This window comes from Saprolegnia diclina (genome assembly GCF_000281045.1).
Source record: "Saprolegnia diclina VS20 unplaced genomic scaffold supercont1.7, whole genome shotgun sequence".
NCBI lineage: Eukaryota > Oomycota > Saprolegniomycetes > Saprolegniales > Saprolegniaceae > Saprolegnia > Saprolegnia diclina.
The window spans coordinates 148,020-159,695 of record NW_008246074.1 but is presented as its reverse complement, the minus strand read 5'-3'; the positions used below and the strand labels follow the sequence as shown (position 1 = coordinate 159,695).

The 11,676-nt window shown below is 57.6% G+C and overlaps 5 protein-coding genes across 6 annotated transcripts; 1 reads left to right on the top strand and 4 right to left on the bottom strand.

Moving 5' to 3' along the window:
• Nucleotides 1-269: 269 nt before the first annotated feature.
• Nucleotides 270-4,276, bottom strand: SDRG_02957 (hypothetical protein; the record flags this gene model as incomplete). Its single annotated transcript, XM_008608569.1, has 14 exons — nt 4,069-4,276; nt 3,893-4,021; nt 3,574-3,850; nt 3,391-3,527; nt 3,209-3,329; nt 2,784-3,165; nt 2,556-2,739; nt 2,224-2,505; nt 1,530-2,162; nt 1,269-1,436; nt 902-1,232; nt 692-842; nt 431-645; nt 270-386 (listed from the first exon to the last, which is right to left on the bottom strand). The coding sequence occupies exons 1-14, from the start codon at nt 4,251-4,253 to the stop codon at nt 270-272; spliced, it is 3,312 nt and encodes a 1,103-aa protein (XP_008606791.1). The 5' UTR covers nt 4,254-4,276.
• Nucleotides 4,277-4,953: 677 nt separating this feature from the next.
• On the top strand, nt 4,954-6,299 carry SDRG_02956 (the record flags this gene model as incomplete). Of its 2 annotated transcripts, XM_008608567.1 has the most annotated exons (5): nt 4,954-5,037; nt 5,081-5,149; nt 5,195-5,710; nt 5,759-5,895; nt 5,948-6,299. In XM_008608567.1, the coding sequence occupies 5 exons, from the start codon at nt 4,954-4,956 to the stop codon at nt 6,297-6,299; spliced, it is 1,158 nt and encodes a 385-aa protein (XP_008606789.1). The 2 variants fall into 2 exon arrangements, with proteins under 2 accessions (XP_008606789.1, XP_008606790.1); XM_008608568.1 differs by lacking the exons at nt 4,954-5,037; nt 5,081-5,149 and having other exon boundaries at nt 5,255-5,710.
• Nucleotides 6,278-8,075, bottom strand: SDRG_02955 (hypothetical protein). The gene is made up of 10 exons (XM_008608566.1): nt 7,919-8,075; nt 7,773-7,870; nt 7,648-7,726; nt 7,528-7,602; nt 7,275-7,465; nt 7,013-7,220; nt 6,812-6,892; nt 6,592-6,756; nt 6,467-6,547; nt 6,278-6,421 (listed from the first exon to the last, which is right to left on the bottom strand). The coding sequence occupies exons 1-10, from the start codon at nt 7,988-7,990 to the stop codon at nt 6,323-6,325; spliced, it is 1,149 nt and encodes a 382-aa protein (XP_008606788.1). The 5' UTR covers nt 7,991-8,075; the 3' UTR covers nt 6,278-6,322.
• Nucleotides 8,076-8,813: 738 nt separating this feature from the next.
• SDRG_02954 (hypothetical protein) lies at nt 8,814-9,080 on the bottom strand (the record flags this gene model as incomplete). Its single annotated transcript, XM_008608565.1, has 1 exon — nt 8,814-9,080. One exon carries the CDS (start codon nt 9,078-9,080, stop codon nt 8,814-8,816), a length of 267 nt encoding a protein of 88 aa, XP_008606787.1.
• Nucleotides 9,081-9,228: 148 nt separating this feature from the next.
• SDRG_02953 (WEE protein kinase) lies at nt 9,229-11,317 on the bottom strand. The gene is made up of 8 exons (XM_008608564.1): nt 10,615-11,317; nt 10,497-10,567; nt 10,346-10,446; nt 10,162-10,292; nt 9,901-10,114; nt 9,720-9,850; nt 9,581-9,676; nt 9,229-9,531 (listed from the first exon to the last, which is right to left on the bottom strand). Exons 1-8 carry the CDS (start codon nt 11,269-11,271, stop codon nt 9,397-9,399), a joined length of 1,536 nt encoding a protein of 511 aa, XP_008606786.1. The 5' UTR covers nt 11,272-11,317; the 3' UTR covers nt 9,229-9,396.
• Between the last annotated feature and the right edge of the window lie 359 nt (nt 11,318-11,676).

The window sequence follows — 11,676 nt, the reverse complement described above, 5'->3', positions numbered from 1 at the left end:
GATCAACATATTTCACTGCATCGCGGTGGCTTCCTCGTTGCTCGCCCGCCGTGACGACCCTGTTTCAGCCTCGCTCTCAGTACAACAGTTAGTCGTATCGTGTAGTTTTCCAAAAGAGCCTTACACTGCCTTGCACAACCTGTACACTGTTATAACGCAAGAACCCGTTTCTCGACATGCATTTCATGTCGAATGCTGTGGTCTCGCATCCAGTTCAAAACTGCGCCAAAAACACACAATCTCTCTATTATCCGATGGCAATATCGACGCTAATGTATAACAAACAACTTGTCTTGCGGACTGAGCAGAATCTCTTCCGCCGGGTTCATCGACACGAAGCTCGTGTTGGTGCTGCGCGCACGGTAGACGCCGACACACAAAACCTCCTACGCCATTCTACGTCACATTGCCCGATCACGAGAGATCCTACGTGCTTGAGCAGCAAGTCTTGGTAGCAAAGCCCGTAGGGCTTGCTCCAATACTGCGACGGGACCGCAATTTGATCCAAGCAGCGCAAGCGGCGCGTGCTGCCGTCCGGACCCGGCGGCTCCCCGAGCACGAGCAAGTGAAAGAGGTCAATGATGCTGCCGTACGTGTTGCAGCTCCCAAGGAGCGCATCGAGCGAGTTGGAGATGAAGACTTTTCCTATCATCCCGACATGAATAGTGTCAGTCGCCATGTCGACACCTACCCGCAGCGTAGAGCGGGCTGCAAAGATTGTCCAGCGGGTCGTCGGCGCGGGAGATGACTTGGCGCGTCATTTGCTTGATGGCGCGTGCGTCGTCGTCCGTATCGAGCTTGGTATGCTCGTCCTTGAGAAAACGAAGGCTGCTCGGGCGGCTCTACCATAAATCGTCAAAACTCAAACTCAAAAACAATGAAAAAATGAAAAAAATCCTACCAACTCAATCGTGATTTTGGGCATCGGGGCGTTCGGCGCACAGTTGTTCTCGCACGCTTCCGTGATGAACCGATGAAGTGTGATCGCGTCCGTGTCGATCATGTTTTGATCGATAAAGTCCATCGCCTGCTCTTGGTCGTCGTCGTTGGCGTTGCGCGTGCAGGAGCCCAAGATGACGATCGTTGCCGCCGCGTACACTTGGGCTTCGCGGAGCGTGATTTCATGCAGTGGCGACGCTTGGAGGTAGTAGACAAACTCGTACGGCGCAATGCTCGCATACTGTTTTTCCGAAATCGGCAGCGGCGAAATTATGACAATCGGAATCGCATTGCTCATGTGCGACGAAGCAAGCACGTTCGGCATCGACGACGCAGTGTGCTGCATCTTGAGCGTCCGCAGCGGCCCAACAAAGTCGTCGAGCATGTTGGGCATCCCGCAGAGCACGATATGACTCTTGACATCGTGTGGAATGCGCGTCATCAAAAACATCTCGTAGCTGCGCACGAGGCTCTGCCGTGGCCCGTCCTTTGCCTTGCTCGACGGCTCCAGTGCGGTGACCGCGCTGCGCTCGTGGATGCTCCGTCGCCGCACGTCGGGCGCGGATACCTCGAAAAACGGTGTCGACGACAACATCGATGGGCGAGGTGCAGACGCCGGTGTTTCCGTCTGCACGAGTCGATCCAGCGTCACCGGCATCGCTTTCTCGACGTCTTGAGGCTGGTCTGGGGCGGAAGACTCGGACGGTTTGGGCAACTCGTGCCCCGACGCCGATACTTTCAAAAGCGGATCGTCGGCGTTGATGCTGCTCTCATGGTGCGCCTTGATCGGTGGCAACGCGACAACGTGCTCGGGCGCGTGCTGCGGCACTTGCAGCGGATGCACGACTGCAGCGGCGCACGGTGTTGCGTCCGCCACCGCACGCGGCGTGCTGGCTGCCTTCGCCGACGGCCGGGTGTCTGGCACCGGCACACTGGTCGCTAGCTCGTCGTCCGAGTCGTCGTCTATCGAGGATGGCTTTGGCTCGTGCGCCTCCGGTCCGCACGGCAGCACGCGTGTTTCATTCGGTATGTGGACACTGTCGGAGCGCGACCGCTTGAGCGAGAGCTGCGACGGTTTGACCGACAGCTGCGACAAGATGAGCGACGCGGTGCGTGAGACCGACGCCCGCTGCGCCATCGAGCGAAGGCGCGTCTTGATGCTGCCAGCGCCCGCATTCCACGCATTCGTGATCGAGTCAAAGTTGGGAATGATCGTGTGGTACCTAGTTGAAAAAAATGGTGAAAAATGCGTCCAAATTCCGACAAAATACAACGACAATGTACTTTTGAAGCGACGAGTACGAGAGGGATTCGATGCGGCGAACGCAGTCCGAGTGTTTTGAGAGCACAAACATGGTGTGCGTTTTGCCCACGAGCATACGCGCAGGAAAGAGCGAGAGCTCAAAATACGCATTGTCACACACCGCGAGCGGCACGGCCTGGAGCTCTTGAAACAAAATGTACGCAAACACCCGATACGAAATCGCGCCGTGAAGAAACGTTGGCGGACGCGCCTCGTACACGTCGTTGCCGCATCCCTCGAGGAATTCCGCGGCCCAGAGCGAACTAGCCAAGGACGTATATTGGACTTGTTTTGTCCAATATCAAAATTATACCTCTGGGTGTAAAACGGTCGAAACGTAAAGAGAATGTTGCACAGAAAGGCACAGAGACCGGGAATCAAGCACGATTTCGCGAGAATCCCGAGCTTGAGCTGGTCCACGCACACAATGTTGTTGGCCCCCGAGAGGTGGACGTGGCGAATGTTGTCCGTCTTGAGCACTTGCACAAAGAGCGGCACTAGATGCGAATGGAGATTGAGATTCGAGCTTTGAGATTCGCACCTCGCCGAGTGTAGTGGCGCAGCGAAATCGTGAGGAGATTCGACGCCGTGTCGCTTTGGTCGCCGTCATTCGAGAGCTTGTTGATCATGACAAAACAGAGCCGGGCAGTCGACGCACTTGCACGCTTGAGGTCCGAGTCGAGCATCGCCGAGCCTTGCAGGTATATGACGCGCTGCTCGTACGCACCGTTCAATAGAATGCGTTTGAGGTTGTGGGACGGCAATGACGGGCATAAGATGACCACCTTGTCCTTCCAGTTCATATTGTTGGGGTGCAGAAACTGCCGCAGAAAGAAATCCAACGCGCCCGAGTTGACTTCGCCGCAAATCAAAATGTGCGGGCTCTGCTCCTTCCGCTCCTTGAATGCCTTGTCGTACTCGGTCTACGTCGACACATATGCACGGTCTCGTCGTGTCGATCGATACCTCGCGGCTCAAGACGTCGCTGAGCTTGCTAATCTGTAGCGGCAGCAAAATACCCGTCCAGATGATGAGCCCAATCACGGCCACTTTGCCGTTCTGCGACTTTGGGGCAATGTCGCCATACCTAAAAATCAAAAAATCAGTGCATTTTTTTGCCATTTTCGGCGTCTTTTCGGGATTCCTACCCCAGTGTTGCGATTGTGATGACGACAAAATAGCACGCATTATAGATCTCCATGTCCTGGCAGTTGGTGCCGTTGGACGTGAACGCGGTCGAGCCATTCAAATGAACGAGAATCGTGTCCGGGCACGCCTCGATCGCCTGCGCCCGACGTCGAACTTGTTGGTGCATCCAGAAAGGAGTGTACCTGGATGATGCCAGCGCTGCAAATAATGATGCCCATGACGGTCAAGACAAGGACGCCGGTTTGACGCTTCTTGGCTGTCTTGGCGAACGCGAGCAGCCGAAACGCGCGCAGAAATCGAAGCGACCGAAGCGTCTTGAGCGCACTCGACATGCTCTTGACGGTCTTGATGTTGAGCTTGTCAAAGATGACCTCGATCCACTGGGGCAAGATCGTGACCAGGTCGACCATGGACATGGGACTGAGAAAGAACGACCGGCGGTTGTCGGACGCGTAGAGCCTGCACATATCAGACACTGTGTCTACGGGTTGAGTTTTGTACCGGAGACAATAGTCGAAGGTGAAGAAGACACTGATCGTGAGCTGCAGCGTGTCGATGCTCGCGTCAGTCGTTGTCGACGTGTTGAGGACGAGCCAGTTTTCGTTAAAGTAAATGATCGTGACGACAAGACTAGGTAAATACGACTTAGCATCCCGTCAAGACCACAAAGAGAGTACCCGAGAATCACTTGAACGACGTCAATGAACGACGCCAGAAGCGAATTGTCAATGTTGCGCCCGACCCACTTGCGGAAGGTCTCACCCCGCATGCGCGTCTTGACGAGCTTGCGGAGCTGCTTGGCCGCGTAGCGCTGCGACTGCAAGCAGCTGCGCCGCACCACCTCCTTCATCGGCCGACCCATGCCGTCGTCGAGGCAAAACCAAGCTACAACGGTTGCGAAGCACCTTTCTACGGCCGTTTCAGGAACAGTCTTTCTACGCGGGCACCAACCGTCGCACGCTCGTTCGTAGTCGCCTACAACCAGCTACCACAAGCTGTACCATCCATGTGCAGGATGCTGCAAGTAGGGCCTCGCGGCGCGATGTCCAGGCCGGCGTCTTAGCCACTGTTGTCGGTACTTCAGACAGCGCTATCCAGTGTAATGCTTCGTCCAACGCGCGAGAGCTGTGCGCTCGCTTCGACTCGGGCACATCAAAGCGTATTTTGTTGATCTTCACGCTACCCTTGCACTCGTGTCGAGCCGGACGCGTGGCCTAAGTGTCCTAAGTACACTATCGCGGATCGCAGTCCGCATGCAGAAGATGCTTCGCGCCACAGATGTAAGATGGAGGCAGCGAAATGGCAATATCGGTTCATTGCGTAGCCTGTGGTTGGAGGCAGGGCTCATCGGAAGGACGCAAGCTCGCATAGGACATCGATTGCTCGGTATCGATGGTTGATGAAGCGTCGCTTCTTCGTGACGAACTGCGCGTCCGTCGACTGCAGTCCCGTGGGCGAACGTTGCCATATGGCCCACCTTGCCGTTGCGCAAAATCCGGAGCAAACCCGGAGTCGGTGGGCATCCTCGGATTCACATCGACGTTGCCGCCGACCGGAATACAATGGCCCGAGGATGGCTCAAGCGGGCGCGGGCGACGCTACCCAAGCTGCTGGTGCGCGACGACCAGCACCATCGCCCATGGCAGGTACTTGCGATGGTTGCAGGCGCCTCCACACGAATGCCTGTAGCAACTCGCGACCTGGATCCTGCTCGTCCCACTTGTCGCGTCGACCGCCGTGAGCCTCGAACCATCGCAGGTGCGCTTCCTGATCCTCGCTCGCCCACGCCAACCTTCCGCGTAGAACGCCATCGATGTACAGGCAGCGCGGGACCGAATCGCGGCGCGGGCCCACGCCAACCGGATGCGGGCCGAGACCGCGCGTAAATCCCAGCACGTCGCCGCGCCTCGCCGCACCGTCGTCGCAACCGAACCGACGCTCGACCCAGCGCTACTGCAGACACTGGACGTTGAGGTTGGCGCGAGCAGCAGCATCGGCATCCGCCGGGCCATGGAAGACCGGTCGTGCGCCGTGACCTTCTCCACGCCCGGCGACGACCCTGTCGCGTTCGTCGCTGTTTACGACGGACACGCCGGGACGCACTGCGCGTCCTTCTTGGAGACGGCGCTCGTGCGCCACGTGCAACAGAGTCTGTCGGTCACGACACTCGGCTTTGGCGCGTTGCCGCATGCGATGCTCGGCCCGCTCCTCACGCAGGCCTGCGCCTTGGCCGACGACAGCTTTCTGCGGTCCCACGTCGCCGACGACAGCGGCAGCTGCGCGGCCTTTGCCCTCATTGGCCGAGAGACCTTTGCTGTGGTACACAATATGTCGCGTCGAGGCGTCACCTACATCGTCCCGGGGTAGGGTAACATTGGCGACTCGCAACTCGTGCTGGGGCACCACGGTGACGCGATCGACTTGTGTGCGGTGCACGCGCCCAACGACCCGACCGAGAAGCGACGCATTGAGGCGGCAAATGGCCGTGTCCTCAACAACGGACGGTATTTTTGCTGTTTTTTCCGAAATTCCAGCGACAAATCCGCATCATTGTAGGTATATTTTCGGCTACCTCGGCGTCTCGCGCGCCTTTGGCGACCGCATGCTCAAGGAAGACTTGGCCCGGCCCATTGTGATTAGCCAACCAGATGTGGTGGTCCGCGCGCGGTCGCCACACGACGAATTTCTCTTGCTCGCGTGCGACGGGCTCTTTGAAGTGATGACGCCGGCGTCGGCCGCGAGCTTTGTACGCGCGCATCTGCAAACCACTCCGACGAGCCCGGCCCAGGTGTGCGACGCGCTCGTTGCGCACGCGATTGCGTTGGGGTCCACGGACAATGTCAGCGTCGTGCTCGTCGTCTTTGCGCCGGAAGAACGTACACAACATGGAGAGGGTAGAGTAGGTTAAACGTCGCATACTAGTGGAGTGTTCTAAGTGTATCGCAAGCCAAAGTCCGACGCGTCGTCGAGCAAAAGCGACTGCGCCTCCTTCTCGGCCGCCGACATGGTCGTTGCCTCCATGCCAGGCTCCTACACGCCTCGTTTGCGCCATCCGAGATTGAGAGGACGTCGTACAGGGTTCAGCCGATACAAGACGAGGCCCAGTAGCACGACCGCACACGAAAATGCGTCACTCCACACAGACGAGAGCGGACCCTACCCCCATCGTGAGCCCCCCAATCAAGAAGCGACAAACGCACGTCTTGGTCCTGCTGGTACCACTCGAGAAGCACAAAGGCCATGGGAAGCGCGGCCGTGTACCCGCTGTAGAGCACCGAGACGCTCGTGTGTTGCAAGACAAAGCCGACGCCGAAGAAGGCGACGACTTTGCACACGAGGAAAAGGAGCAAAAGGCCGAGCCCGAGCTACAGCGCGAGGTTGATACAAACTTGATACAAACCTGCTAACAAAGTAGCGTACGTGGCACTTGTCGGTGCGAATCTCCGAGACGCCGTTGACCAAACACTCGAGGCCGCTGATGCGCTGGTCGAGGTGCAGCGCCTAGGCAATGTACATTATATCTCTCTTTCCAATTCAAAACTCAAAACTCAAAATTCAACATTCAAAATGAGAAATGAAACATGAAACATGAAAAAATAAGCAACAAATAAGAATCGGTACCGGAATATCGAACGCCAAAGGCGCGACGAGAAGACCGCCGATAAATTGATAGACCGCAACCCACGCATTGAGGTAGTAGACGTCCATGGGCTGCGTCGCAAGCGCCTTCTCCTTGTAGAGCACCGAGAGCGCGCCAGGAATCGCTGCCAAGAGATAGCACAGCGAATTCCACGCCATTTCTTGCTCTTCGTACACGTCGCTGAGCACCCTACGTCGACGATCAACGCCACGTGCTCAGCGAATCATAAGACTATAAATCTACATGGAAAAGACGGGGAGGAGGCCGACAAGGATGCCAGCCATCATGATGCTGCCGCCAAGCACATGGAACTTGCTGTACTCGTCCTTGAGGAGGATCTGGGCGAACAGCATCGTCGCCGGCACGGACGCTTGTAAAAAGATCACAGTGAGCGTCGCCGGCGTCTTGCCACCAGGTAGGAAGAGTAGCATCGACTAATGACCGTCACCATAGTCGCACCTCATCCTTGTCGGAGGAGCATCATCATCATGTGTACCTGGGCGAGGTCGAGCATGCCCATGACGAAAAACTTGGACTTTGGAAATTCGGTGACTTCTTCGTCGATGAAATCCTATGTCATGTGCTAAGACGACGCTAGTGCACATGCAAGTCGCACCGATTGCGTCGCCTTGTAGCCCACGATGCAAAACATCGGCGGAATGTAGAGGAACGTGCTCATTTGCATGAGAAAGTACCTAACCACGGTCAATGGGACGCAGCGGACCTAGGCGACTTGGCTACCGGTACGACTCCATGCGGTCGAGCATGAGCTTGAACGTAAAGCGCTCCGTCACCTCGGCGAGGACGAGCACAAAGAGCCCGCCGAGAACGACGACCGTCTAGCGCCATCATGAGCGATTGCGAGGCCGTATGCAGAGAGCACGCACGTGCATGGAGCAGAACTTGTGGGGCTTGCCCGTCCAGTCGTCAAAGCCGAGCAGCGACTTGAAGAGGTCCATGGTGACGGACGACGAGGCAGCGGGCGTCTTTGCGTCGACGCTTTCTTATTGCCCGACGCAGCCCACAAATTGTCGGATTTGTCGCATTTTAACCAATCACAGTGCTGTTCATTTTAGCGAATCGGACGCAACAGAAAGCCCACTGCTTCAACGTCGGCGCGTCTAGACGCACGCAACAGCGTCCCACCGCCTCAACTTCAAGTGCTCTTCGCAGCGTCGGCTGTTGGATGAAGTGCTCTCTAGTCTTATGCAACTAGAATATATGAACGAGAATACAATGTTGATTCGCCTAGTCGCTGGGGTACATCAAGGAACGAAATATTGCAAAACTCGATTGCTCTGGATCCGTCCTCGGGCTCGCCCGAGGCTACCCCACTGCTGGGAACTATTGTCGTAAATTCACATGTCGGTGAACATTGGACTTGCAATCGGGTACGCTCCCTGCGCTACCGCACCCGTTATTACCGTCACCAACTAGCCTGTCCTTTGTGGTCTCGCTCGGTCGGCCTTTTCGGAAACTTCCCTGGCCCTTGACAGATATGACGTTTGTTCGCATTGATAATCAACACTTCCTTGCTCCTTGGTGATGGCTAGCCTTGGCCGCAGCAGCAGGAGCACGCGGTTTTATACACCGCGTCAAGGAGGCGCGTGTCGCACGAGCTCGCGGCTCCTGACGTAACCAAACGACGTCGCTTGCATTCTCGCATTTCGAGAATAATCGCACGAATACACAAATCTATACTAGACAATCATGTGCGGGGTGTATTCAATTTACGTATGAGGGATATTTAGTGTACAGGACGCGGTGCGCAAAGCTTGTCAGCTACTCGGCCGTGAACATGTAGATAGGAAAGTCTTCCATGACGTCGTGCTTCGTCGTTGCCGTCGCGTTGGCCGTCGTCGAGCTTTTGCCAACATCGCGGGGCATGACGCGCTTGGAGAGACGGCGGACGTGGGCGTTCACTTGGGGCGTGCGGCTGCTGTTGACCGCGAGCGTCGTGCAGCTGCCGGCGATGAGCGAGACCGTGCCGAGGATCGGGGCGATGAGCGAGACCGTGCCGAGGATCGGGGCGATGAGGCGCGCTTGCATGGTGGCGTGTTGTTGGTGGAGAGAATCGAAATCTGGAAGTGAGCTCAACTTGCTAGCATGGGCGGTAGCCGCCATCCTTGCCTTGCGGATGCAACCAGCCCACCGTTTTTGCAGCGTCCCGCACGTTTCTATAAATTCGCCGCTTGTGATTGGTCCGCTTCCGCACTTCGATAAAATCGAGCGCAATGATTGGCTCGTTTATTAAATCCTGCGAAAAGCGCTGCGAAAACAAGCCACCGCGTGCAAGGCCGCGCGATGCGCTGGCGTACCAGCTCACCCACCGAGACATGGACGTTAATATCGCTGTGTATGCGCCTTAGGAGCGAAGACTACCGGCTACATGTGGCGACATGCTACGCGCAGCTGGCGGACTGGGTGGCGGCGAGGTCACGCTCTCCGCAGCGGGGCTCGTTGGCGGCGATGCTAACGTGCTCTGGACGCGGGCACCAAACTAGGCCGACCATGCTCAGATCCAGATGCAATGATACTGCAAGTCATACCAAAGCCAAGTCGTCGGCTCGCGCCAGCTGGGAAAGCTCGTGGCGTTCGGTGATCTGGGCGGCGGAAATTCGCACTTCTGGGTCGGTGCGCAGCATCTACCCACATGTCAGGTCCATGCTACTAGACGACTCTTCGTACCTCTGTGAGAAGTCGGGTCCACGCCGCCGAGTACGGGAGCGTTGGCAACATTTCTTCACGGAGCGCATGCCATGCAGGCCCGTCCTGGGGCAGCGGATGAGCCAAGTGACTGAGCTCGAATAGCGTCATGCCTAAGACACCGCGTCAGCCATCGATGCCCGATACGACAAAGCGCGGATACCGAGCGAAAAGATGTCGGCGGACGCAGCGCGCGTCGCAGTCGTCAGTAGCTCGGGCGCCATGTAGCGCTGGTCGCCTTCGCCGTCGCTCTCGTCGCCGACGGTCGTGGCGAGGCCAAAGTCGCCAATCTTGATGCTACCGGGGGTCGTCACAAACAAGTTGGCGGGCTTGATGTCGAGGTGCACAATGCCATGGGCGTGAACAACCGCGAGGCCCTAGTATGTGGTTGCTTGAGCGTACGACGGAGCATCCTACTGCGTACCGACGCGACGTCATGCAGAATGTGCCAGAGCACCGCCTCGGGCACTGCGCATGTATCGTTTCCTCGAAGCACGTCGAGCCAGTCTTGGAGTGTGCCAGCCGCGCAGAGCTCGAGTTGCATGTAGAAAAAGCCTATCAGAAATGAGTCTATCAACTTGATACGATGACGTGGCGGACGGACGTACCGCGCTCTTGCCACGCTTGGTAGTACTGCACGAGGTACGGGCTCGTTGGCGCTGATGTCGCCAGCTTTTCGTACACCTTGATTTCTTGCAGCATCCGCTCGCTACAAAACTCAGCGTCAAGTTTGGTTGAAGAGGACAGGAGGCTCCGCACCGGTCGCGCTTGCTTCGCAGCGGCAACTTCGATTTCTTGACGGCAAACGCATCGCCCGCCAGCGTTGTGACCTGCAGAGCATAAGAGTAAGTACTGCAAGTGTCGTCGAGGGGCGTACATGGTAGACGTCGGAGAAGGCGCCGGCGCCGATCCACGTGGCCGACCGGAACGACTCAAAGTACGACGTCTGGACAGGCACGTCGTCGACTGTGCCACCGCCAAGCGTGAGGAGCACCTTGGTCGACGCGAGCGAGCTCTGTCGATGCAGGCCGCCTCGGACGGGCGTGAGCTTCTTGGCCCATGGCGGCGTGCGCATCGGCGTCGGTGGACATCGACTCGACCGATGTAGCGCCCGGCGCAGCGACTTGCGGGGCTGAGCACTGCTGCTGGCTTCGTCAGATAGCACGTCGTCGGCAAGCGACGCCGCGCTCGTGTCCAAGTTGAGGCGGCTATGGTCCGCGACCGTCGTCTCGCCCTCGCTGTCGTCCGAGATGTCGTCAAACTGAGACGAGAGGTTCGTGCGCACGGCGCTTTCGCTCTTTACGGACGGTGATGCGCGTACACGTGGCGAGCCGGGCGTAGCCCAGGCCGGGCTCGCGGTCGGGCTCAATGGTAGCATCGGGACGGGCGAGAGGTCGTCGAAGCGGAGCTTGCTGCGGACCGGTGACCCGCTGCGGGTGATGTGGTGGCGCTTGGGCAGCGGCGTCTTGAAGGCAGCCATGTTGTTGCTGCTGCTTTCGGTCGGGAAGGGCTCCCGGGTCGGGCTACGCTCCATCGTCGTCGAGCGTCGCTTGCTGGAAAGTTCGCCGTTGGCGGCAAGCGTGATTTTTGACCAATCAGATGGCGCGATGCCATTTCTCAGGGCTGCCCCATCGTCGCCGATGCGAATTGTAGCCAATCACAGAGCGCATTGTAGCATCAGGTGGCAAGCTCGATCGCACGACGCGGGAAAACACTGTCTTGACGACAAGCGTTGACATATCGACACTAGATGCTGCTGCAGGAGCTCTAGGTGATACGTCCTAACAGGGGTTTGGACCAGTATGTCGCTGCACGGAGCTATCATCTCCGGCAGCCGATCGGCCACTTCAACACCTTCAAGTCAACATTAAGTGTTGTCGTTGAAGATGGCCCATTGCGCTTGGTTTGGCCGGTACGTCAAGCTGAGGGCGCTTGGTCG